Raw genomic sequence first — 23274 nt, 5'->3', positions numbered from 1 at the left:
CCAGGTTAAATCTTTGGTGTGTGGCAAGCATGCATCCTACCAACGTGTTTAAATGCTACCCACAGAACACCAAGTTGTTGCTGAATCTTAATTTTCAATGGGATGGACGAAGAAATTTTAAGTATTTGGAAAATGATGACATAAACTTTGTTCAGTCAATGGAAAGGAAATTTTAAGCTTTTGGCATGCCCTTGTCTCTCTTTCGGGCTACCCCATAAAGGCCAGCATGGTTCTCAGAGATTGGAAACTTGTTTTAAACAGTGCGGTTCCTCTTTATTGAGGATGTTTCACAACAGCAGCAATAAATAAGTAGAAGTAAAGAAATAGTTTCTACCTTAAACTATTACCTAATCACATAGCATGGTTCTCAGAGATTGGAAACTTGTTTTAAACAGTGCGGTTCCTCTTTATTGAGGATGTTTCACAACAGCAGCAATAAATAAGTCGAAGTAAAGAAATAGTTTCTACCTTAAACTATTACCTAATCACATACCTATTCTTGGGTATTTTTCATGATCTTTTGGAAGATGTTCATTCTTTCTTGAGTTGGGAAGGAAGGCCTTAATCTTTTCATTTTCCGCATTAATTGCTTTCTGAATTTCTTCTACTTCTGAGTTCTTAGCTACAGTAACTTTCTGTAATCCTGCTTCTGCTCCTTCTTTTTCACTTTTTGCATTCTGGCTACTTTCATCATCTTCATCATCAAAGTCATCAAAATCATCTTCATAGTCCTTCAAAAAGATAATGGTGATCACTTTTTTTTAGAGTACAGGTAGTCCTCAACCTATGACCACAATTGAGCCCAAAGTTTATCTTGTTAAATGAGAAATTTGTTAAGTGAGTTTTGCCCATTTTACGACTCTTCTTGCCGCATTTGTTAACCAAATCACTGCAGTTCTTAACTAAGTAACATGGTTGTTAAGTGAATCTGGTTACACCATTGCTCACATGATTCTGGGACACTGCAATCATCATAAATGTGGGTCAGTTGTCAAGCATCTAAATGTAAATCATATGACCACAGAGATGCTGCAATTTAGTGTGAAAAATGGTCATAACTCACTTTTTTTCAGTGCCATTGTAACTTTTAACGGTCACTAAATGAACTGTTGTAAGTTGAGGACCACCTGTATGTTTTCAACAGCAGCAGCCCTATTGTTTTCTTTATGTTGATCAGTATATTAATGTTAAAGGTTTTGGGGGTCACTATATAATCCCATTGTATCTTAATATAAACAACTCCAATAGAAATCAACAGGGAATTTCTCTAGAAATCTTGCAAAATTGATGAGTGGGGTGGGGGTGGGGAATGTCAAAGCCTTGTGAGATTTCAAGCAACGATAAACTCTTGTTTGGGTAAGGTGCTATTTTAAAGATAGTAATGTTGATGCCCAAAGTAGGAATCCCTACAAACGATATTATGTGGACCATCATATATTTTGAACCTAAACTACAGGGCCACTATTCCATAGTGCTATGCCTTCTCACTGTTCTCTTTGTCTCAGAATGAGATTTAAAAGAATGACTGTTCATTATTCATCACCAATAACAATTATAAATTCTTCTAAAAAAAATTCTGTCTTATACTTTCAGGTAGATGAAAATTCTAGATTAACAAGAACCCCAATTAGAACTGCAAAATATTTTGAAGTGTATTCTCAGAAAGTTTCATTACTGGCAAGTAATTTAATGTGGAAATCTGTAAAAAGAATTATGCAGGATGGTTTGGTCCTGGAGGCAGAATTAGAAGTCACAGTCGCCTAGTTCGTAGAATGCTGCCTCAGACATTCCTAAATTATTAAAACCAGAAATGATGTCATCTGGAATGGAAATTACCCCATTCCTATCCCATTTGAATGATTTGTTTTTAGTCACTTCAAATGTTCTTCTTCACACTCACCTCAAAATCATCTTCATAATTTACAGAATCATTATAATCTTCACAAAGGCTTTCCTTTTTCGGTTCCTTAAAGTAATAATAATAAAAAAGAGTAGTATTAACTCATGAAGTAGCAGTAACATAAAAATGAGATTTTTTTTGGAACATTTGCATAAAAAAAAGTAGAACAGTAATGAAATGCTCACATTTTGTCCACCGTCTTCATTTCCTTGCCTTTTGAGACGTGGTGCTGATGAACCATCAGTTTTGTGGTGCTAATGTATCAATATACAAAACAACTATTAAGAGAAAAGCATTGAAATGTGACAATGAACTTGAATAATGAGTTAGATCTTCGTACCTATGTTTTTAATCCCTAATCTTTAAAATTATTAGAGATATTATATCTTTAATATTATAACATTCTATATTTAAACATCCTTTTCTGAAAGTAATTTACTTGAAATTAAGGTAAACTACATTCAATAAGGGATGCGGTAGCTCTGTGGCGAAGACACTGAGCTTGTCAATCAGAAAGTTGGCAGTTCAGTGGTTCGAATTCCTAGCACCATATAACAGAGTGAGCTCCGGTTACTTGTCTCAGCTTCTGCCAACCTAGCAGTTCAAAAGCATGTAAAAAAATGCAAGTAGAAAAATAGGGACCACCTTTAGTGGGAAATTAAAAGTGCTCCATACGCCTTCGTCGTTTAGTCATGCCAGCCACATTATCATGGAGAACGTCTCCGGACAGTGCTGGTTCTTCGGCTTAGAAATGGAGATGAGCACCACCCCCTAGAACAGGAAACGACTAGCATGCATGTGCGGGGGAACCTTTACCTTACATTCAATAAAAGTATTTTGTTCTCAGGGTATTTACATCCCAATTTATTTGGCTACAACATCAGAAGGATTACAGTAAATTTTTTTTTTTTCAGCAAAATTTTGACTCTCCAATTATAAACCTAAATTTTCAGAATACTATTTTTTCAAAATTAAATTAATCAAACTCTAAAGACACACATTAGCAGAAGAAATAAACAGAATTCATTTTTCATGAAAATGTTAATGAAATTATTTGGATTTTTAAAATGTGTAACTTCTGCCATGCTTTTATTTTGATTGATAATTATATTTAAAATGTGTAACTTCTGCCATGCTTTTATTTTGATTGATAATTATATTCTCTTTTCCTAATTCTTTTTCTTCTGTTTCTGCTTTGTAGTTCTTCCAATATCATTCCATCATTTCAAATGCCAAATAAAATTTTCTTACCTCTCGTTTTCCATTCTCTTTTTCACTCTTGCCATGCTTCTTCATTTTTTCTTTTGAATTTCTAAAGAAAAAAAAGAATTATATTGACAATCATCAAGCAAGTATGGTTCTTATAGAAAATATATGTGCTTTACATATTTAAAAGAAAAATAGGAATGGAATATGGATAAGGGATTTATCAATTGTTATAGCACAAAACTTGCTATTTATGACTCTTTTATATTGTGAGAAATACCAGAATAACATCAAACTATTTTTCAGCATAAATATGTGGTTCGCATTTTAATACAAATACAAAAAACATAATTTTTCATGTTCAAATATTTTAAAGAGTATTAATAGTACTTTACTGTTTAGCAGAAGAAATAAAGGAAAATTAGGATCTATAATTTTAGATAGTTTCCAATAGGTGTGACAGATCACCTTTACAATCACTTCAAAAATAACATGCTTCGATCTTTTTTATTTCATTTTTAACTAATATTTTTCAAACAATTTTTTTAAGATTAAAAATATGCTTAGTGTTTGTAACCAAAAGCAACTCATAATTTTATTGCAAGATTTATATCAAACAGATTATCTCACAATTAAAAAAACACTATTCAAAATATCCCTACTTAGTCTAATCTTAGACCAAGTTAGACACAGCAAAGAGAGAGAGAGAGAGAGAGAGAGAGAGGGAGGGAGGGAGGGAGGGAGGGAGGGAGGGAGGGAGGGAGGAGAGAGAGAGAGGAGAGAGAGAGAGAGAGAGAGAGAGAGAGAGAGAGAGAGAGAGAGAGAGAGAAGGTTAAAAGAGCAGCAATATGTAATTGTGTGTAAGATTCTTGGTGGCGCAATATTGGAAGAAGACTTGCCTACAATTCAAGAATGGACTTTGAAAGTTATAAACTTAGCCGAAATGGCAAAAATTTCACCATATCTCAAAGAACATTCAAACGAGAGATATAAATGAGACTGGAAAAAATGGATTGATTATACACAAAGTAAATATGGGATTAAGAAACTCCAGATAGCTTATGCTTAGTATTAGTAATAACTTAAACTGTTTAAAATTTGGGTAACAGTAAGAAGCTGAGTTCAATGTAGAGATATTTTAGACTGTGATTGTCAAAAAGTTATACCATGTATGGGCTCTGGGAAGTCGGGGGGAGGGAAGGGAGGTGGGGATCTAGGGGGAGGGGGGGAAACATAATATGTGTTAAATTCTAAAGTACATGATTGCACTTGTATACTGTGGCTTTTTAATGTTAGTGTTAAAACAGAACAAACCGAATATATTGGAGGTAATAGAAGTATACCGAAGGGAGGAGTTGAGTGAAAGAAGAAGGAGGGTGGAGAGGGTGAGAGAGAGGAGGAGGAGAAGGAAGGGAGGGAATGGATTAAGAGAGGGAGTGATAGGGTTAGGGTTAGATAGAGGGGGAGGGGAAGTAGGTGTAGAGGGGTATGTGAGAAGGAAGAATGAAAGTTGGAGGGGGTTGAAAGAGGGTGTATGGTGGGTCAAGGGGGTATATTCGGTTTGTATTGTAGGGGGCATTTTCTATATAAGTGAGGGCTGTGTTTATTATCCAATATTATATGCCCCGGTTATGCACAGTAAACATGTGATTGTATAGAATGAAATGGAAATTAAAAAAAAATATTATGCAAGTAATTGTGTGTAAGATTTCATTTCTTTTAAACAGAGAATCAAGTGAAGCAAATATTTTATATTACAAATTGCTATATTGACTTCAAATGCTAAAAAAAAGACAACTAAAATATGATAATCAAAATATTTAAATAAAAGAGGCCTTTATCCAGAAGAATGAATATATATATATACAAATACGCGCGCGCGCACACACACACACAGATATATATACACACTCATATAAAATTTTATTTATTTATTTACTTATATACTTATTTATTTATTTAAATTCCATCTTTAGTATTTTAATAAATAAGGCAGCAAATATATTTAAAACTGTTTCCTCCTATCATCTAACTGGCCTTCATGTCCAAAATGGGACTAAAATTCACTGTCCAAAATGGGACTAAAACTCACTGTCCCTTGCTTTCTAAGCAAAACCTTAACCGCTAGATCAAAGTGGTTTTATATCAATCTATACAAAATTTATTCCAAATATATAAAGTATTTCCAAAGCATGAATTTTAGCTACAAAGGTTCTATAGTGGTTAAGGTGCTGGCCTAAAAGCCACAAGTTCTAGTCCTCCTTCAGGCATGAAAGCTGGATGGGTGATTTTGGGCCAGTCACTCTCTCTTAAGTCAGTATTTTGTGATGACAAAAACAGCTGATGATTCAGTTCTACAGACAAATTATTGAGTCTGTCACCTGCATTTCCATAAGTGGTTTGGCTTTGCAACCGAAGAAGACAAACACAGACTTCAATGGATAATTAGAACTGCAGAAAAAACAATTACTACCAACCTGCCTTCCATTGAGGACCGGTACACTGTACGAGTCAAAAAGGGGGCTGTGAAAATATTTACAGACCCCTCAAATACTGGACATAAATTTACTTACTTTACTTTATTTACTTTACTTTATTTGTATGCCGCCCTTTTCCCTGAGGGGACTCAGGGCGGCTCACAATTCAGGGGGAGGGAAGGACAAACAAGTTACAAATTGTTTCAACTCCTTCCCTCAAAACGAGACTATAGGGCACTGCACACCACAACTAGACACAAAGAGAGTTTTTCCCTGAATGCTATCACTCTGCTTAACAACTAATCCCCATCTGCTTGCCAATGGCATAAGAGACGACGAGAAGCTATGTTGGATACTGCTCGGAATGCGAACTTGGCCGCATTGAGTGTGGCATCAGAGGAAAATTCTAATGCCGCCACCAGTTTGACATCCTGATGAAGGCTCAAATCCTCTGGAGCTAATCTCTCCTGTAGCTAACCAGACTAAAGAAATTCTATTAAAAAACGAGGCCGCTGTAGTGGCACGCATTACCCAGGCAGCCGCCTGGTGCGTTTTGCGAATAACTAGCTCTGCCCTGCAGTCCTCAGCCTTCAAGCCCTCCGAAATCTTGGATGGAATGAGGGCTGGGGAAGCCAAAGCCGCTATCGGAGGATCGACAGTAGGAAACTGTAGGATGGTGACTAATTCCGGTGTGGAAGCGTAAAGCTTCCTGTCACTGTTGCTAGGTGGTGTGACCGCGGTGGGCTGGGACTATTGTTTTTGGATCACGTCCAAAAACAATTTGGGTAATGGAATAGCCTCCTGCACCTGTTCGGGGAACAAGCATTCCATGGGATCAAGCCCCACTTCGGTGTTAGCTTGGGTGGTTGCTCCCCCCAAATTGGAGGTGGCCTTGGCCTTATAAAGTAAGGATTTAAATCAGGCCGGCCTGAAGAGGCCTGAGAAGGGAACTTTATCCTGGACCAGGCCTTCATCATCTGATAGCTCTAGATCCAAAATTTCCCCTTTTTCCCCCAGAACAGAGCCTTCGCTGTAGATGGAAGGCAAGGAAGAAGGGGGATGAGCCTGAGAGGTGGATAAATCTTTAGTAGAAATTAAATTTCTGGATCGTTGACTCCTACACTGCAATTCTGAATTTACTCCCCTAGAAATGGCAGTGGCAATCATGTCCCTGAGGCCAGCGGAGAGGTAAATTCAGAAGTGTTCTCCGGTCTAATGCCAGCAGCAGTGGGAATAAAGGTAGCCAAGGCCCCTGAATGGGAAGGAACTGGGCCTGGGCCTGGGCTGGATTTAGAATGGTCAGATGAGCCCTGAAGGCTTGATTCAGGTCCTTCAGTGGTTAAGCCTTGAGAGACAGGGAGGTCTGGGGACCAACCTTGAATCCCAGTTAAGCTGGAGGTAGAAGGTTCCTCAGGCAGTAGGATGGGAGGCGGCTTGGGGGTTGTGGGATTCTTAGACCCATTCTTAGCCTTACGAGCATGCTTAGTGGCCCTGTCAGGCGCCGCTGAAGGAGCGCAGGATCTGTGGCTAGCGGCCCTGGGGGTGGTCCTACCCACTCCGGAAGAGGCCCCAGTGGCATCGGAGGACAGCTAAGGGGAGGCGGAAGTCCCAGCACTGCCCCTGGTAGTAGAATGATCTGCCATGGTAATACTAGGATTGAAAAGGCTCAAGCTCACATTGAAAGATATGGCAAATGCCGATCGCAATCGAAACGGAGGCAGCAAGAGATCATGCGAGTGCTCCAGCAGAATGGTGGCGAACCGACCTTCGTGGAGCAAGATAACTGGTAAATCTACATCACTGTGAGTGGAAAGTAGAAAACCACGCCCAGACCATTAGTTTTGAGCGCAAAATTGGCTCCAAAATGGCCACCGCAACTTACAGTGGCGGTGGGAAATTCAAATTTGCTAAGAAAATGGCCACCGACAGAATGGAGAAGAATAGCCTCGCAAGCAGCTAGCGACCGCAGCCACAGCTCTTGGCGGTACGTGATGCCAAAGGTAAGGTCAGCGATTCCAGCGATCTGGCAACGGGGCGTTTAGACTCCGCGTGTTGCAAAAGGAAGAGACCGGGGCGATGGCGGGTAGCAGATAAAGTGGCCAACGCGGGGTAGCGAACCGACCCCCAACCGCGGCAAGGCAAACGAAGGCGGCGAACCGACCTTCCCAGTAAATAGCGCTGTAGGCGGTAACGCCATCAACAAAAGGTTCCCTCGCCCCAAAGGCTTTAGGAATGTCAACTAGTCAATTGCAACCATAAACGAAATGGAACAAACCCATATGCAGGAAAGGTTGACACTACCGTGAAAGAGGCTCAGAAGCTGTCATACAACGGAGTTCCAAGGGAATCCAAGTTGAATAATAATAATAATGATGATTACTTTTGTCTAAAAACCTAGAGGGAAAAGTTTTTGGGTCTCTTTAGGCTGGACTGAATTAAAAAACTGAACTAGTCCAGTCAGAGAAGGTGTGGCCCTCAATTTACATAACTCAGTCTCTAGGCTAGTGGACAAAGTTAACCCATGCTTGGATTCCCCAAGCAGCGCACAGGAGAATTACTTAGAATGTATTATTATTATTATTCTCTTCCTTCCTAGTATCTATCTCTTTCCATTTATGACTATAATATTTGGTTGTATCTTTTAATTTATATTGTTTTTATTTGTTTCCTAGTATGATTTGATAGCTTATTAGTAACCTTAACTATCACTAAGTGTTGTATCTTTTTATTCTTGATGAATGTATTTTATTCTCCTTATGTACACTGAGAGCATATGCACCAAAGACAAATTTCTTGTGTGTTCAATCACATTTGGACAATAAAGAATTCTATAATATTCTATGATCATTTTAATATTATTAATGTCAGGCCTGCAGTCGGTTCCTTTTAGGATCTTTGGCTTGCCACGCTCTCTCTTATTTTACTAACCTGTTTCATTACTGGGGAATTGGGAGGGGGAATAGTAAGGAGTAGACTGTGTTGTTGTCAAAATAAAAAATCCCTTTCTAGAAGCCCAAGATCATTCTTTGTCTCTGCACCTCTGCACCTGACCGGAACTGGATAGGTGGAATTGTCAGCATGTCAGTGGAAGATTGGACCATGTGATGGACTTGTGGGTGGGGGGCAAGATCATGAACTTTCAACTGGGTAGAAAACCCAGGAAGCTTTCAGATTCGGGTTTTCCATAGATGTGCCAACATGCCTCTCTTAATAAATTGGAACTTAAGAGCAATACTTTGCCTTGGACTCTGATTTAATTTTGGATGATATTTGGAACGCTGACAATTAAATTGCAAAATCTTATCTCAAGTCCTTGAGAAGGACTTGATAGGTAGATAAAAATACCAAATCCAGTCTAAACATCTGATCAATTAAGCAACCACCATAATAATTTTTTTAGGATCTTTCACTTTATGGATCATCAACCAAAATAAGATAGAACCCACTAAAATGCCCATGTTGTACTGAAATGCCTGCCTTTGAATATTATTGGAAAGACTTTGGAAAGCAAAGGAAATTGGGAAATAAAAATTCAAGTTGCACAATTCTAAGGGCTCTTATTGGGAAATAAGTTTGGCTGTTCAGTGGACTTTACTTCATAGGAAGGACACACCATTTTCAGCCAGAGCACCTCTGATATTTAAACAGCTTACATGCCTTTCACGTGGATAATGTAAGTCCTCTTCATCCCTTTTCCTTTCATTCCTGTGTTCTCTGTGCTGTAAATAAGAAAAACAGTACAAAATGGCATTAACTTATAAAATTCTGTATTATGGGGTATTTCTTTCCTTATTATTTTTATCCTCTGTTATTTTAAAGCCCCGTTCAGTAAATAGCAGTAAACTTATATACCGCTTCATAGGCCTTTCAGGCCTCTCTAAGCGGTTTTACAGAGAGTCAGCATATTGCCCCCAACAATCTGGGTCCTCATTTTACCCACCTCGGAAGGATGGAAGGCTGAGTCAACCCTGAGCCAGTGAGATTTGAACCGCTGACCTGCTGATCTAGCAGTAGCCTGCAGTGCTGCATTTAACCACTGCGCCACCTTGGCTCTAGTAAAACTAGCAAACAATCTTAATAATCAGTAAACCTTGTGGTCTCTCTTCTTTTTTTCACTCTCCTCTTCCTCTCTTTTTTTCCTGTTCTCTTTGTGATATCTGTCGTCGCGGTGGTGGGATCTCTCTCTATGTCTCTTAGGTGTATGATCTTCTTCCCCCTCTGTAGAAGACATGGAATTTCTTAATTTCAAAGGTTTCTCCTTTTCTTCCACTGCAAAGGATCTGTGCTTTTTCCTCTCCCTGTGCCGCCTTCTCTTCTCCTTATCTGATTCTTCATCCTTGTATGATTTGTATCTCTGTTCATGTTCTTCACTTCTGTTTGCTGAAAACTCCCCTGAACTAGTTTCTTTCTAAAGGCCAAAAACAACAACAAAATATTCAAAAACATTTTCAAGTACATTTGAATGGATACAGATTCAGCAAGACTTTGGAACCTGAGACATTGAGATCAACTTATTTCATTTACTTATTAAACTTTTTCATATGCTCATTATTTCTATGCCCGTCTCATGTTTTGCCAAACTTTCCATTAGAACCATCATTTTGTTCACATTGTTCAGACTCTTCATTATGCTGATTTTGTAGTCTCTTTCCTTAAATTTTTCTTTGATATTTATTTATTACAAATTTGCAACCATGGGATTCCTCCTGGCTTGTAATTTGCTAGAAAACCTGACTGTTGTTGCCAAAGGCTGGGTGTTTGTTAGGTTTGGTTTTTGGGGTTTTGTTGCTATAATTTATCCAGAATCATCTTATACATTTTCTAATAAACTAACTACATAAATATCTCTCTCATATGCAGATCCGACTTCTTTGGCCACACAAAAATTCATTTTCTGAGACTGAGCTTGGTATTGGCTTGTAAAGTCTAAAAAAGTCATCTTAGACATATTTTTAAAAAGTCCTCCTTTCCCTGGCACAAAGTCAGCATGAGGGTGGTACTGGTATCCTTTCCTAAAGTGTGTCTATATTTACTGATTCTCAGAGGAAGATGCATATCTTTAGAAAAATTGAATTCATTTATATTTTTATAAATGAAATATATTTTGATGCAGAATCAGGACTGTTGTATGTAAAACTAAAATTAAGTTAATGAAGATTGTTATTTATATCATTAACATTCCTAAATTTTAAGATTAGAAATAATATTTTTTATTATTTATATTTTTTCCCTGACAGATTTTTTTATTATTTTTACCCTTCTACAACACCTTACAGTCATTACATCAACATTGTTATGTCATCATACCTGTACATGTATATAATATTTTGCTTCTATACTTACACACTTTATACACAGTTCTATATATATTTATATATATTGTTTTTTGGCTTAATTAATTTTGTTCCTGTTTTGCAGCCATTTGTACCAATTGTTCCAAATTTCATAATATTCCGAGGTTTCTTTATCTTTTCAGTGTTAATTTGTCCATCTCTGCACAATCCAAAGTTTTCTTTATCACTAATTCATCAGAGGGGGTATTATTTTGTTTCCAGCATTGGGCAAATGCTATTCTAGCTGTAGTTAGCAGATGTGTTAATATGTACTTAATTTTCTTTGTATATTTCCCTTTGATTATTCCCAGTAGAAACTGGAAAACAGTAGTGACTGGCCTAAAATCTCCTAGTATCTAGTCCAGAATCTTAACCAGCACACCAAACTGGTTATCACAACCATACTCATATATATAACCAGAATATTTTTATAACACACAGTGAGTGAGTGAGTCTGTGAGTGTGAGAGTGTGTGTGTGTGTGTGTGTGTGTGAATGAGAGAGAGAGAGAGAGAGAGAGAGAGAGAGAGAGAGAGAGAGAGAGAGAGAGAGAAAGAGAAAGAGAGAATATGAATGATTTTCCATCATTTCTTAGGGTTAAGACCAAATGCCACATTTTTTAGGAAGCTGTTCCGAATTTTTTCTTTCATTTCCAGGGATAAGAAGTTATGACAAGTCAAATGGATGTTAAGTCTATATAAAGGAAAATCCCAAATATATTGTGTCCAATGTGATTTCTGGAGGGAGTGTCTATAAACAGAGCTATTTTTTCAATTTTACCTGATGGTACAATACATTGCTTTTATTTGTCTTACCTTTCTCTCTGAATGATGTTTTCTCACTCTTTCTTCATCTTTTAGTTTTGAATGATCTAAAAATAATAACACCTCCAAAATTTAGAAGATTGTCTTGAATCGTACAAACTCTATTCTATTTGATAGACAAAATGTACATTATAACTTCCCAAGAAGTACCTGAAGTTTATTCCAAAAACAAAAAACAGAAAAAAAACCCACCTGAAAATATCTAACTTTACCTAACTGTGACAACTTCCTCTTCAGGACTGGCAACCTGAAGTCCTTCAAATGCATTTTTACACACACACCCCAATATTAATCCAAAGCATCATGGTCAATAGTAAGAGATGCTGGAACTGTAATCTAAACCTCCGAAAAGCATTAGACTACACTACTAACTCTTCATCTTTTCCGTCTACTACGGAAAAACTACTCTTTATGAAAAGAAAATAGATAACTGACTGAAAGTGGCCCCAATTCATTTTCATTTACAAAATAAGGAGAGTCAAATCATTGTAAAACAAGCACATAAGCAAACCAACTCACCAGAGTAATCCCTGCTAATTCTCCTCCTCCTCCTCTCATGTTCTTTATCTCTTTCCCTCTCTACACTATTTCGTGGCAATGTTTGGTTGTGTTCATCTTTCTTAGGTTTCCTGTCCTTCTCTTTACCACTGTGTCTTTCACCACTTCTTCCAGAGACATATTTTTCTTCTTTGACATCATGATTTGCTCTAATCTCTCTCTCGTGATCTCTAGCTTGATCTTTCTCTCTTCCTTTGTCCCTCCTTTCCTCTCTGTGTCTTTCACTTGATTTAAATCTTATTCTTTCTCCTAATTTTTCTTTTACTTTAACTCTGTCCTTCTCTGGATCTGCCTCTGAAGCCACTTTGTTGCCGTCATGATCTTCATTATCATTTCTGCCACTGTCTCGTGGTTTTCGCTGATGATGCCTCTTGTCTTCAGACTGACTATTGGATCGAGAGACCTGAAAAAAGGAAATATTTGTATACATCAGTTTCAGCCAATCAAGTTGTATCTCTTCTCTATTCTGGAAAAGATCTGCAAACAGGAAAATTCTATATGCAACTGATTGTGTTAAAAATGGTAATCCTTATGGTAATTGTGATAAGAATCAGCATGGATATCCCTCTAATTTTCCTCCCCTTACACAAGTTCTCAAGTAGCTATAACAAGGATTGATTTATTGGATATTATTTTTTCAGATACTGTAGACAAGTCCAAGTAGTATAATTCTAGTAAAGATAGTTCTTGATTTACAACTACGATGCAGCACAGGATTTCAGCTATAAGATGTTATCATGAAGTGATTGCAGTCATAAATTGAGACAATATGTGATCAAACTTGATTTTACAACCATTTTTACAAGCGATAAAGTGAGTCACAGCAGTAGGTAAACAAGGCAGATGGTCATTAAGCAAATCCATTCTCCTGAATAGGTACTTTTTTTTTTTTTGCCCGAAATTTGCAAAAAATGTTCCAAATTATGTTTATATGAGCAGAGAGCTCTGGAACCATTGTAAATGCCAGCCAGTTGCCAAGCCCCTGAAATGTGATCAGGTGACTAAGGGGATGTACGAGTCATAATTTTTAGGATGGATTATAAGTAGCTTTGCTGAGTCAAGCCCATCCTAACTTTGAACAATAGTTAAATGACTGGTCCTAAATTTAGAAATTCCTATACCACTGAGTCAAGATCAATATTGTAAAAAGTTTGGTTTGGCACAATTACAGAAGAAATACACAAAGATAATAAAAAAGAAGAAAGCACTCCCCCGCTCCTTGGGCCAGAAAGCATACTTGGTTTTCACTAGCATGAAAGTGAAAAAAACAAAATGGATCAAGTCAGGACAATAAAATTAAGCCTCATTTTAATTTATTTAGATTTTTTTGAATAAATTTTAAATCTATATTTTCTTGTCTCTATTATATTTAATACCCTTCCTTTTTCATTATGTTAAAATTTAAAACAATTTTAGGAAATTTCCTGGGATCTGGGGAGCAGAGTCAGGGTCTGCACATCTACTGTAAATGGAATAATGACAAGAAATAATGATAATGACATTTTCAGAATTACTGTAACCGCTCAATAAACAATTTACACAATATTAATATTTATCCTTCCAGCATACATGCAAGAAAGTAATGATATACTTATAGACAAATTTTGAGATATAATGTACTATGCTATGGATTTCTCTTAAGAAATAAACTCTGAGACTAGAATTTTTTTTACTCATCCTTCCTTTCACTTCTCACACAACAATTAATATAATGATTAATAGTAAAAAAGGTAATAACACACAAACTGGATATAACGCATATGTACATACACATGTACATTAGCTGAATTCACATAAAGCACTAAAGCATATATAAACTTAACAAATCATGTTCAAGCAAAACATGATTTGGTATATATGTTAACATAAGAGTTGCTCAAACTGAGGAAAAGCCTTCTCTTCCATCCTTAGCTATCCTCTGTTATACTATGGAATATATTTATTCTCAAATAAATAATGTTGAATATCATTTTCAATTCAGATTTTTTCAGAAAGCCAAAACAAACTGTTTTTAAACATCATGCTCATCTTGTTCGGTTATTACTCTTTTATCTTTGCTGCCTTTACAGTAGGCTTGATTGCTGGAGGTAAAAAGAAATAGCAAATATATGCAAATATTAATTTTGAATAATTTACATGTGTATGATCTTTCAAAAGAAATTTGTAATCTGACACAAAGCTGATACTCATAGAAACAAGGAAGTAAATCCTACTATGATATCCGAGCTCTTGGGCATGCCTCATTTCTTAATGTATTTCTACCAAGTACTTAATAAAAAGTTAAGGTAGAATTATTGTTCACCTTAAGATGCTTTTTTAGTTCATCTGATTTCCAAGTATCATCTTTAGTTCTTTTCTAAAAAAAGAAGGGAAAAATTGAAGAAAATGTGTACCTTTCTTGGAAAATAGATTAACAGTACCTGAAACTATAAAAGCAGTTCAGTTTCCTTTTAATTTTTGTTATCAGCACGCCAAGTGATAGAAACCTAGAAAAGCCAAAAAACTCACTTAAGCTGAAGAGATTAATAGCAAGACCTCAAGACAATAGATACTGGTAGTTATAGAGTTGTTTTATTAAATAGCTTTTTAATTTTATTAAAGGTGCTTCAGAACATGCAATTTTTGAATTCTGAAGGACTGGAAATTTGAAACAAAGTTCACACTCAGAAAAAAAAATTGATGGAAGGTGCCATGGCAGAAAAGGCTCTCTTCAAGGGCCAGTCAGCCAGCACTCCTTGCTAATAGTATTGCATGAGTAGAAACATGAGTAGAAGGAAATATCTGAGTATGCTTTAGAAAGGTCACGCACATATGTGCTAGTCGTTCCCGACTCTAGGGGGCAGTGCTCATCTCCATTTCAAAGCCAAAGGGCCAGCGCTGTCCAAATATGTCTCCATGGTCATGTGGCCGGCATGACTAAATGCAGAAGGCGCACAGAACGCTGTTACCTTCCTACCAAAGGTGGTTCCTATTTTTTCTACTTGCATTTTTACATGTTTTCGAACTTGTTGGCAGAAGCTGGGACAAGGAACAGGAGCTCACTCCATTATGCGGCACTAGGGATTTGAACCACCAAACTGCCGACCTTTCTGATCGACAAGCTCAGTGTCTTAGCCACTGAGCCACAGTGTCCCTTTTAGAAAGGTCTAGTTGGATCTAAAATTGGCATCTTATCATTATATTATCAGCGATTTAGGAAAACCAACTCAATGAAATTCACTTTTGAATCTATGATGCTAAACTGCAATTAACACTAAATTATTAACTTTTGCATAGATCGCAATTGATTTTGTATAGTGTACACACAGTATTATAAATTAGTGTTTCTTGCACTTGGTAACTTTAAGCTATGTGGACTTAAATTTCCAGAATTTCCAAGCCAGCAGGGGCTGTGGAATTATGGGAGTTGAAGTTCACACATCTGAAAGTAGCCAAGTGTGAGAAACACTACTGTATTGGGTTTGTTTATAGCAATGAAAAAGGAAGCTAGACTTTCTTAAACAAAAAAAGACGTTTTGCAAAACACACAGCTTTGTAGGGTTCCTAAATTCATTTACCATATTCGGCCCAAGCTATAGGTAGTCCTCAGCTTACAACCACAATTAAAGCCAAAATTCCAGTTGTTAATCAAGGCACTTATTGAGTTTTGCCCCATTTTACAGCCTTTCTTACCGCAGTTGTTAAGTGAATCACTGCAGTTGTTAAGTGAATCTTGTTTCCACATTGACTTCGCTTGTCAGAAGATCATAAATGGTGATCACAAGACCCCAGGACAATGCAATTGTCATACATACATAACAGCAGTTGCCAAGCTTCTGAATTGATCATATAACCATGGGGAAGTGTGAAATATGGACATAAATCACCTTTTTTTCCAGTGCCATTGTAACTCTGAGCAGTCATGAAATGAATAGTTGTAAGTCAACTACCTGTAAGTTTGGCAGTGATGTGAACAGATTGCATGCAGCTGAATCCCATTCACACTTGCTCAGAAATCAATCAGGAGGATTGGCGTAACTTTGGATAAGTCTATGCAGCTGGACAGAGATCTAGTTCATGCATTATACTAAGCCACAGTATGCTTAACAATAGAAATAGGAATAGAACTAGAATAGGAATAGGAATAGGATAGGATAGGATTCTTTATTGGCCAAGTGTGATTGGACACACACGGAATTTGCCTTTGGTGCATATGCTCTCAGTATACATAAAGAAAGATAAAATACAATACATTCATCAAGAATCATAAGATACAACAACTCTTAGTGATGGGTTACTAATAAGCAATCAAATCATACTAGGAAACAAATAAAACAAGATAAATGTTAAAGATACAAGCAACATGGTTATAGTCATAAGTGGGAAGAGATACTAGGAAGGATGAGAACAACAGAAGTACAGTCTTAGCAAATAAGTTCACATTGTTGTGGGAATTACTAGTTTATCAAAACAAACATACAGATTAGGATGCACGGTTCAGCAGAGGTCTTAGGGCGATTCACACGATACTCCCACCTAGTAAAAAGTGAATCGCGGTGGGAGCTGGACAAGCTACGTACTACGTGCAAGAGATGCGCCGCGGGACAGCAATGTTTATTTTTTGTTTAGCCTTGCCTAACCTGCGGGGCGAAAACCAGGCAGCTTCCTCTCCCCAGGCCAGGCAAATGGAGCCCTTCACGAGCAAGCTGCAAAGAAGCTCCTCTCCTCCCCCGCCGCCTCCTTTCCCGCCTTTGCATAAGAACCGCCGCTCACCTTATCGCTTTCCATCGCAGCCCTTCACGGTCGCGGGTCGCAAGCATACCCGATGCCTGCCAGGCTTTCGGGCTCGGAAAAATCTGCAGGCCGCAGCTGCGTTAGGAAACCTAGGCAACCCTGTTGCAGTTTTCCTTGGCAACAAGTCAAAGCAAGATCATAGCCGATAGGTCGAGTCGATCCCGGGAACCAATAGAATGAGCAACGGGGGGGACGGGACGGACACAAACGAGATCGTCGGCCGCAAAGGATTCGGGGAAATGAAGTAGTGGCTCTCTTTGCCTCTTCTAGGATGGTTTTTGGAGCTTTAAGATAAAAGAGTGGGGGAAAATAAATGGCATGGCTAAAAATTCGAAAAGGAATGCTCTGATAGTTATTCAGGGGAGGGGGACATGGATCCTTCTGGTGCTTAAAGCAATGAGGTTTTTTCATATATATATGAATATGGAGGAAATACCATATCAAGATGTAAGAGAAGAGAAGAGAATTCCTTATTGGCCAAGTGTGATTGAACACGTAAGGAGTTTGTCTTTGGTGCATATGCTCTGTGTACATAAAAGAAAAGATACATAGTTTGAACAGTGTTACTCTTAACTATAGGACACAATCTCTTTTATCACAATTAATGTCTACAAAGAGATTCTTTCATAAGTCTCTCAGGTGTAATTTCCCAGATTCGGAAATTTGGTTCCAACTCCCAAATTTAGCATACTACTGTTATAACCACTGAAATAAATTCAACTGGAACGTGCTTAAGTGCTAATACATTTATTTAATACATCTTGTGCCATTAAAATCTAGTCCAGAGAATATGGCAATTATCTTGAAAAGAATCTGTATAACCCAGAAGCTACAGGGTCTCACTTTCCATGTATACTGATGAAGCCATTTACATTTCACAAATTCCTCAATGAAGTGAGGCTGAAGAGCAGCAAGGACCTCTCATAAGGCTAAACTGCCATCCTGTTTACACATTATACTGGCCCACAAAATAACAAACGAGTTTTTAACCTAATGTAGGATGCAATTTCATTATCAATTCACATTTGAACAATTTAGTGCATAATAATCCCAGAAATTTAACTAGGACAACTAGTTAATGCAAGTATAAGGAGATTCTCAGTCATCTGGGTCACAGTTGTCCCAAAGGTGCTTTTTCAAGAGGCAACTGGACTTTCCTGCTTTTCTTTGAAGATGTTTCACTTCCCATCCAAGAAGCTTTAGTGAAACATCTCCAAAAAAACCAATAAGAAAGCCCAGGTTAAAGCATTTTGGATAAAAATATGGTGGATTATGCAAAATGTTCTTAAAAAGGATAAAGTTTACCCCTCAGTTATTCCTGTTAGGTATAACTACTGATTGTACTGTTATAGAGACTAACTTGATTTTGCATTTAAAAGCGGCAGCAAGACTGTTGGTGGCGCAATACTGAAAGAAGGAAGATTTGCCTACTATTCAAGAATGGACATTAAAAGTTATAAACTTAGCAGAGATGGCTAAAATATCAGCATATCTCAAAGACCACTCAAATGAGAAATATAAACTAGAGTGGAGAAGATGGATTGATTATATTCAAAATAAATACAAGACTAAGAAATTCCAGATAGTTTATGACTGAAGAAGCAAGGAATGATATAATCTGTTTAGAGTTAGCCTAACAAAAGAGGAGTTAAAGCTCAAATGAAAGATGATACTAACTTTTTAAAAGTTTATTTTAGAACATCTTTGTTAAAGATTTATACCCTGTATTTGCTCTGGGAAGTTTGGGGGGGGGAGATTGGGGGGGATTGGGGGAGGGTGGGGGAGGGGAGGTAAATATTTGTAAAAGCCTTTTTTCTTTCAAAACTTTTCAATAAAAATAAGAAAGCCCAGTTGCTTTTTGAAAAAGCACCTTTGGGGTAGTTAATACAGATTTTATTTCATTTATTTATGTATCTAATTTAGAAATTGTCCATCTTACTCACACAGTGACTTTATAGATTCAATTTTGGATACATTATGTGAAGACCATTCTCTAGGGAAATCTATATTCATGGAAAAGATGGAAGGAAAAAACAATACCAACAGTAATGAAAGTAGATGGTCAGTGGTCCAGGGTATGCTAAGAACATGGTGAGAAAAGAGAGCTAGGAGAATACAGAGTCAAAAACAATTTCAAGGCGCATATTAAGTGTATAATTGTGAGCCCCAGCTTTTTGCATTTCATAAAACAAGGGGTTTGGGGTGGGGGGGGGTATAGTCTGATATATTCCTTACACCTGATTCCCTGACAGATTTTTGCTGAAAATATTGTTTACATTTTGTGCACAAAAACATCATTGTTAATTACAGTGGCAAAGGTTAGAGATGGAAATATCCTATAGCAAATACTAATGAGATTGTGGATTCAAATAAAGCTGTCTGAATTTATACGGGAGGGTCAAAAATATCGTTATAATTGGAACAATTGGTTGTCATATTTCGAAGGAAAGAAATATTTCGTTTACAAGTCATGATGTTTAACTTTTTTTAAAGTCATATGGCGAATGCTAAAATAATGCATTAATTCTAATCTTTGTAACCATGGTGGCACAGTGGTTAGAATGTAGTATTTCAGGCTGATTCTACTCACTGCCAGGAGTTCTATCCTGATAGGCAGAAAGTTGACTCAGACTTCCATCCTTCTGAGGTCGGTAAAATAAGGATACAGATTATTGGGGAAAATATGCTGATACTCTAAACTGCTTAGAGAAGTGGTACATAAGACTAAGTGCTATTGCTATTGCTACTTATGTAAGATTGTGGCAGAAAAAAAATATTGATTCAATAAACTGAGTTTTAATATCCTTTTCATTTAGAGAAAACTAAATGCCTAAGTAAGCATTTTTCAACCTTAGCAACTTTAAGATAAATGGATTTCAATTCCCAGAATTCCCTTGTCCGCCATGCTAGAATTCTGGGAGTTGTTATTCACATATCTTAAATTTGTTAAAATTGAAAACACCAGCTTAGGTACTGAAGAAATTGACAGGGAAAAAATGAGAAAAACAATCATTCCTGGAATTAGTAACCTGAGAACATTTTGACAATAATGTACAGATGAAGTGCCCTCTTGGGAGAACTGCTTTTGCAATGTCCTGATTATGCTTTCAATTGCTTAAATTTATTTCAGGAACTGCTTGGTGCCCATTGACAATTGATGATGTAGTGTAGTTTTCCTACAACAGGTTCCACACCATTTGTTGATCTTGGAACAGAGATAGTATTGTAGTAACAAATCAAGGATTACCCGTACCAGTAATGACATTGGCTAGGCTAGGATTCACAACATATATTGACTGAGTAGTTTTAAAAATATAATTCCATTTTCACTGTTTTTACTTGCTTGCAATGATGGTTATGTTTTAAAATGCATTTGTACATATTTTGCCTTGCGAGAATCCTGCCAACAGTTAAATAAAACACGACTGTGTTGTTTGAACATATCCATAAGATTTCAATAAAGTAATTTCTGACTAAGAACATTTTTATTTTCCTTTATGAATACATGTGCCTTTTTAATCTGTTTTTAAATTCATGTTAACACAGCTACTAAGAGATTATTTAAATCTAGGCAGTGGTATTAAAAGCAGTGTAACACACTGTAAACTTCATACATCCACTTTATGAATTTGCCATATAAATTACAAATTAATTAGTTTGTAAATTAATTTCCTGCACCAAATTATTTGAGATTATAAACCTTCAGAGAAGAGAATTGTTCTAAGTAAAACCCAAGGATTAATGTGGATTTAAGAATATGTTGAATAAAAATAAGTTGACAAATGTAATTTGTATGCAGATCCACAAGGGAAAAAAAGGCTACATTAATTAATTAGACAACTATTTATCATCGTCTTTTGAATATTTTGATTTTCCTCAGTTGGGGCCCTCCAAATATGTGGGAAATATTTGCTTGCTGCTGGATCTGGGAACAGTAGTCTCAAGATATCTGGGAGGATCAAATAATGAATGGATTTCCTCTTTCTTGTAAGTCACAGTTTGTTTATCATAGTTTGGATATAAATCAGAGTAGCTGGGTAAAAACAAATTAAGTCATATAAACTGAATTGGCTGTCTTTGTACCCCAAACTAATATTGCTTACAACCAGCAATGATTAGCTCATACAACACTTCATGAATAAGCGTTCATCAAATTGAATTGACTTTATTGTGAGCATTTCATATTTCTTGGAAATAATATGGAACTGATTTACCACAGTCTTATTACCCATGCAACCAATTATTTTTATCTTTATAAGATTAAGCAAAAAAATGATAATTCTGCTACACATTGCAAGTTCACATTGCTAACCAGTTCCTTTTTGTCTAGATTTTTTTGATTGCATCCTCTGAAAGCAGAAAATTAGCTTAATCTAGCAAATCTATTGTGCAATTATAGATAATTGTAATTGTAGGAAACCCCCCATATTGGACCAAAATGTTAGCAAGCCAAGATTAATGGAATACTAAGAACCACTAGGAGACCCAATTACTAGTGTCCTCCATGAACGCTCACCCAGTGATTTTGAGCCAGTTGTTCCTTCTCAATCTAATTTTTAAATGTTCATTTTTCACGTTTAATGTGTAAAATTTTAACTTTGTTGTTTTAAAGTGTCCACTTGTTTTATATTGTTTTATTATGTTGTTGTAAACTACCCATAGTCACTTGTGTGAGATGGATGATGCAAAAATTTGATAGAGATTAAATATAATAGATATAATAAACAATCTCCTTTTATAGGGTGATTATTCTGAGAGAAAAATAGGTCGTATTACTTTTAGATATTCCAATTAAAATGGTAATCCCCAAGCGAATTACATTATAATTGAAAAAAGCATGATGCATGGATGAGAATCTACTTTTTAAAAAACTTCACACTAGATAAATATGCGGGTCCAGTGGTGGGTACTTTATAGCAGTGGTGGGATTCAATTTTTTTTACCACCGGTTCTGTGGGCATGGCTTGGTGGGCAGTGTGGCTTGGTTAAGGTGACCAGACGTCCCAATTTCAGCAGGACAATCACGCTTTATAACAATTTGTCCCATGTCCCAAGCCGTTTTTAAAAAGTCCAGATTTTCTGGCTTCATGTTGAAAGCCCAGTGGATTTGCTTAAGAAATCCTAACCGGGGCAAGACAAAAGACACCCTGTCTAACCTCTCTCTCTGTCTCAGTACTTTCATTGAAGATATAATTAAAACATTAAAGCAAGAAAACGGACACCCCCCCATGCCCCTTTTACCTCATTTTATAAGAAAAAATGACCAAGTACCATAGAGCTGCAGGAAACACTTAGCTATAGAGGTCGCTAGTGTTAATTCCTGGATTTTCCGGAAGGGAGGGGCACAGAGGTTGGAGGTCTGCTCGTGTACAAAAAACTTTTCTTTGAAAAATATTTCCCTGATTAATTTCACCATTTCAATTTGCTCAGTTCTTTGTATTAACATCTACATCATTCTGGGTTGACTTGGAATGCAAGCCTGCTGGTAAGTGAGATTGGTTTTTTCTTTTATTTTTTAATGTATTTTAAAATAATATTTTATTTATTGTGCATAGGATTTTTTAAAATTCTGTGTGGATTCTTTTTTAAATTGTCTTAGACTATTTAAAAAAAGATTCTATCCAAAATAAATTGAAGTGAAACCATGTTTAAAAATTCTATGCACAATACTTTGAAATATATTGTGCATAGAAAGAATAGTTTGAAATGTTTTACTTCAATTTATTCTGTGTGGATTCTTTTTTTAAATTGTCTTAGGCTATTTAAAAAAAGATTCTATCCAAAATACAAAATACCAGTTGCAGTTATTCACTTAAGAAATGTGGCAAGAAAGGTGGTATAATGGGCTTAGTGACCAAAGTTACAGTGGCATTGAAAAAAGTGACTGATGACCATTTTTCACACTTAGCGACCATTTTCACACTTAGCAACCGTTGCAGCATCCTCATGGTCACGCGATCAAAATTTTGATGTTTGGCAACAGTTACAATTTATATTTATAATTTGTAATTATGTTGAAATAAAAAAAATACTACAATACTATTTTTGCGTTGTATGAAAATTTTTGTTGCTCCATATAAAAATTTTAATCCCCTCTCCCCCCCCCCCGCCCCCCCCCGCCCCGGTCAAAGGTGTCTCTCTTTACCAATCTGAAAATCTGGTCACTTTAGGCTTGGTGGCTGGGGCAGGGAAAGGATAATGTGA

General features: G+C 36.7%; 1 protein-coding gene across 3 annotated transcripts in view; it reads right to left on the bottom strand.

The window, feature by feature from the left end:
* The window catches only part of WDR60 (WD repeat domain 60), a 38270-nt gene extending 21002 nt beyond the window's left edge, over positions 1 to 17268 (bottom strand). The window contains exons 1-10 of one of the 3 annotated variants that reach the window (XM_032237528.1): positions 17050 to 17268; positions 14600 to 14653; positions 12259 to 12700; positions 11731 to 11786; positions 9674 to 9991; positions 9241 to 9302; positions 3152 to 3212; positions 2086 to 2154; positions 1901 to 1966; positions 494 to 731 (exon numbers count right to left, since the gene is read on the bottom strand). In XM_032237528.1, coding sequence (XP_032093419.1) covers positions 494 to 731; positions 1901 to 1966; positions 2086 to 2154; positions 3152 to 3212; positions 9241 to 9302; positions 9674 to 9991; positions 11731 to 11786; positions 12259 to 12700; positions 14600 to 14653; positions 17050 to 17064 — 1381 coding nt within the window. In that variant the 5' untranslated portion in view covers positions 17065 to 17268. Of the gene's footprint in view, positions 1 to 493; positions 732 to 1900; positions 1967 to 2085; positions 2155 to 3151; positions 3213 to 9236; positions 9303 to 9673; positions 9992 to 11730; positions 11787 to 12258; positions 12701 to 14599; positions 14654 to 17049 lie in introns of those variants that run through there. The other 2 variants (XM_032237529.1, XM_032237530.1) reach the window with 2 other exon arrangements.
* Between the last annotated feature and the right edge of the window lie 6006 nt (positions 17269 to 23274).

Source organism: Thamnophis elegans, chromosome Z (genome assembly GCF_009769535.1).
Source record: "Thamnophis elegans isolate rThaEle1 chromosome Z, rThaEle1.pri, whole genome shotgun sequence".
NCBI lineage: Eukaryota > Metazoa > Chordata > Lepidosauria > Squamata > Colubridae > Thamnophis > Thamnophis elegans.
This window is presented reverse-complemented; position numbering and strand designations above follow the sequence as displayed.